This window comes from Halyomorpha halys, unplaced genomic scaffold (genome assembly GCF_000696795.3).
Source record: "Halyomorpha halys isolate HHAL.00 unplaced genomic scaffold, Hhal_1.1 Scaffold597.1, whole genome shotgun sequence".
Taxonomy (NCBI): domain Eukaryota; kingdom Metazoa; phylum Arthropoda; class Insecta; order Hemiptera; family Pentatomidae; genus Halyomorpha; species Halyomorpha halys.
Window position 1 is genome coordinate 174,426 of NW_027112846.1, and position 3,962 is coordinate 178,387.

Sequence of the window (3,962 nt, forward strand, 5' to 3'; positions counted from 1 at the left end):
TAGATCAGTCTTTTGTCCAATACATTGGATTTAAATATTTTTCCTAAATATGGATCAAAAGTTCCTGCGATTAATAATTTCTAATGAAATATAATTTTTCAGTTGCAGCTACTAGTGAAGAAGAAGTTGAGATAAAAAAGATTGCATCCGAGGATACTAAGGACGAAATTAAAGCAATAATTCATAACTCTACTAAAGACAGTGAAATGAGGTATGCACTGACTTATTATATTTTTCAGATTAAGGTAGAAATAGATTTTGTTTAATATTAATGTTTTTCATTTGTGCTATTTTATATTGGTCATATAAGGCGTTTAATTAGGTAAATAAAATCAAATAGGTATCACGATTAAAATTAATATTTATAATTTTTTTAAATTTATTTAATGTGATTTACAACTGTACAAATAATAAATACAATAAGTAAATATGTTGTATGTTTCATATACACTTAAAAATCTTGGGAAGGAACCACCCATTGGTGGTACTTCAAGCATTAATTTAAATTAGAAGGTCCCATGGCCATCTTCTTTTATAAAATTAATAAGTATTAATATTAAAATTGTAAGTTAGCATAGAAGTAATTCTGGACTAATTTCTTTCGATTTCTTGTATTGTAAGACTGTTTGCAAAACAGTACTTTTATCAAAAAATAAAAAGTTTAGCGTTCTATTAATGTTTGTAAGCCTAATATGCCAATTTTTTCAAAATGGCCGAAGTGTATTCTTAGATTCATGGTCAATAACTCCTAATACATTACAAGTAGCTTAAATATGTAACTTGTCGAATTCAAAGAATTAAATTAAATAATTAAATAACATGTAATGTTACCGGAATATGGAATCGAGTGTCTGTACGTTGTAGTGCATTTTTATTTATACCTAGAAACCCATTTACTATGAATAGATTTCACTTTATTTAAGGTGAATGTATTTACTTGTTAAAATTTAAAGACAAAATTATTTCACCAATTTCAATTAGCAAAACATGCTCTACGTTTCGGCTTATATGCCATCTTCAGGAACAATTATGACGGAGAAATGCAGGCTATTTATTTTGCAATGGAAGCCATGATTGGCAGAGATAACACCGTGATACTTAGCGATTTCCAATCTGCTATACAGAAATTATCAATACCTAATATTGCAGAGTCATCCATTGAAGAAAAGTGTAGGAACATAGATGGTATTATGAGTAAAATAGGGACTATAACTCTGCAGTGGGTACCAGGCCATGTTTGTATACATGCTAATGAACAAGAGATAAGTTAGTTAAGCTCGGTTATGCGGAGAATTAGCCTGTTCGGCCACTTTCTTGCAGAACAGCAAAATCCATTATATGTTCTTATTATGAGGACAGGACAAACGCTAGCTACAAAGTTAAAGCGAAAGTATATAAAGTACCAATCTACGCTAGCTAGAAATAAACTCTTTTGCGATAGCATTGGCAGCTGCCAAAGAATCTCATTTAGTGGAACTAATTCTGGATAAGAAAAGTATGAAACTCTTAAAAATGCTGAAACTGAATAGATTAATACTATTAAGTATGCCAGATCACAAAAAATAAATTTATTTTTCACGCAAAAACTCAGAACTATAATCACGGGCGTTATTGCAACAAATCATTGGGGGAAGGTAGCTAAAATATAAAATTGGTCCGAATTCTCAAGTTACCGGCAGCCTGGAGAGTATGCCCATGAATTTTTCCAAGGCTCTTTTCCAAAACATTTTTGGAAACTTTACTTCTCTAATTAGCGTTTATAAGCAATTTTTAACATGGTAACCTCTTCCAAAAATGTTACATTACAATTTACATACAATAGAAAATTAAGATATGCTCAGGCTCATGACGTACAAGTATATTCTCTTTCATGTGAGGTCATTCGGTTGCATCTTGCAACCACCTTTTGATCAAAACCCACAATATAAAAATACTTATAGATGCAAAAATTCAATGCGTCACTTCTGAACGTTCAATCTGCATACGCCACAGGTTGCCACCATTGAAGTAGACGCTTGACCTAAGACTTTTCACACTAAAATAAGTTGTGAAATTAAAATTAATTGATTTAATATTGATTTGATAGCCCCATTTATAGGATAGTTACGGCCAACTGCAGTAGTATTTTGAGAAAAAAAATACAAAGTAGTAATATTTTTTAAAACAAAAATTATGAAGAAAAACTATGGATATGGGGAGAAATGAAAAAGATCTGGCTTTTTTAAGAGCGCAATAATCCCTGCATGGTCTCCAGCTTTGATGGACTTTGTCAATTAATTAAAAACTTAATAATTAAATTTAATCTTATTATTTAGAATATTGCAAAGCTTTTTAATCTAAACACAATTTTTTTATTTTTAAAACCTTATTGTTTCATCTCCCAAAGGCACAACCAACCCCAGGTGGAGAGGGGACAGTCTCTCGAGGTCCCTACCGTTGGAGAAGAAGCTACTCCTGAAACTGATAAAAAGGTGAGAAAAATATTTTAAAAACATAACTTATGACATATATAAACAAAAGAAAAATCAAATTTTCATCCATGGGTATTGGCAAATGTCAAAAGGTGTTGTTAAATGTTGAAATAAATAAATTAATAATATTTTTAAAATTCTTGAAATTGAAAATATAATATTTTTTCTTATTTCGCAACTTTCCTTAGTTCTTTTCTATGTAAGAGTCCATCTACTAACCCAAAATCTGGACATGCAAGATTTCCCAAGCTTTGGCAAAATTACTTGATTTAGAATTTTACCGAAGCTCTTGCTATATTTTTCGTTTGGTCGTTACATGATATCCTCTGGCGTCCTCGAGGAGTACCCACCCTTGCAGGTGGGGATACTCCATTAGGGGTATTCATGATATTGTATTAAATGTAAAATATTTTACCATGTTAAATGTTATAAGTATAGCATTGTGAGCAGCCCTATTTAAAGTCATGTTAAATGATAAATGCATAAGAGCTCCTAACGGATTTTCTGAGCAACTTGTTTAGTAACTTTTCCTTCCAAAACTTCATGTTATTGTTTACTCCAAAGTTTTGATTACAGTAATTTATTACAACATGCCTAAAATAAGTGAAAAGTAGAAGTGTAAAAGTTTGGTTATTGATTGTATTTTATAAAAAGTCCAAAACACAAGACAGAAGAAAAAAACAAAACACAAACTACGAATAAGTATCCTAACACAACAACAAATAAAACGGTGACAAGCTCAGCTGGTCTGTTTCGTGATGTCATTCTCCATTTAACAGACCTAGTAACAGATTCTCAGCCATGTTACATGTTATATCGTTTTAACTTGGTAAAAGAAGGAAATATTTCTCCATTTAACATAAGTTTTTGCATTTAACATGTTTAACTAAAGATCATGAATACTCCTATTGTTTGTATATCGTTCCATCTCTCACCATCCTACAGATATCATCACAACATTTCCTGCAGCTTGATTTACCTAATATAAATAGATAATACTATTACTTACCTCGTATGAAATATATATTAAGGGGGAGTATTCCGATCGTGAAACATATCCAGATACATGTATATGTATAACATATACATTCATGAAGACTAACTAAGCAGATTTAGTACTCCATCACTTAAATGCATACATTATTATTTAGTTGATTTTTTCAGGCTGTTAATCTGAGATGTGTTGTCTGTGGCCTACGTCTGTGTGATCTCATCTTAACCCATATTGCGACAGGTGGGCCTGTCGTACATAGTTACAATTATTTGTCTACTTTTCATATGAAATTATACTTTCAGTATAGTGTATTTATTTTTATAATTATTATTTATTTATATACAAACAGATTACGCAACTTAAAAAAAGATAAATCGAGATCCACCTGTCGAAATGAGGGTTAACGATACAAAATAAGGCAAAATTCGAATGTTTTCTTATTTAATTGTATTTGAGAGATTCAAGTTTTTTAACCTTTTTTTTAAATAATTTATTTA

General features: G+C 30.6%; 1 protein-coding gene across 2 annotated transcripts in view; it reads left to right on the plus strand.

The window, feature by feature from the left end:
• LOC106684646 (uncharacterized) overlaps nt 1-3,962 on the plus strand; it is a gene marked incomplete at its 5' end in the record, with an annotated part of 28,460 nt that overhangs the window by 5,997 nt on the left and 18,501 nt on the right. For both annotated transcript variants that reach the window (XM_067050575.1, XM_067050576.1), the window contains 2 exon segments: nt 103-211; nt 2,387-2,471. In XM_067050575.1, the coding sequence (XP_066906676.1) occupies nt 103-211; nt 2,387-2,471 (194 nt within the window).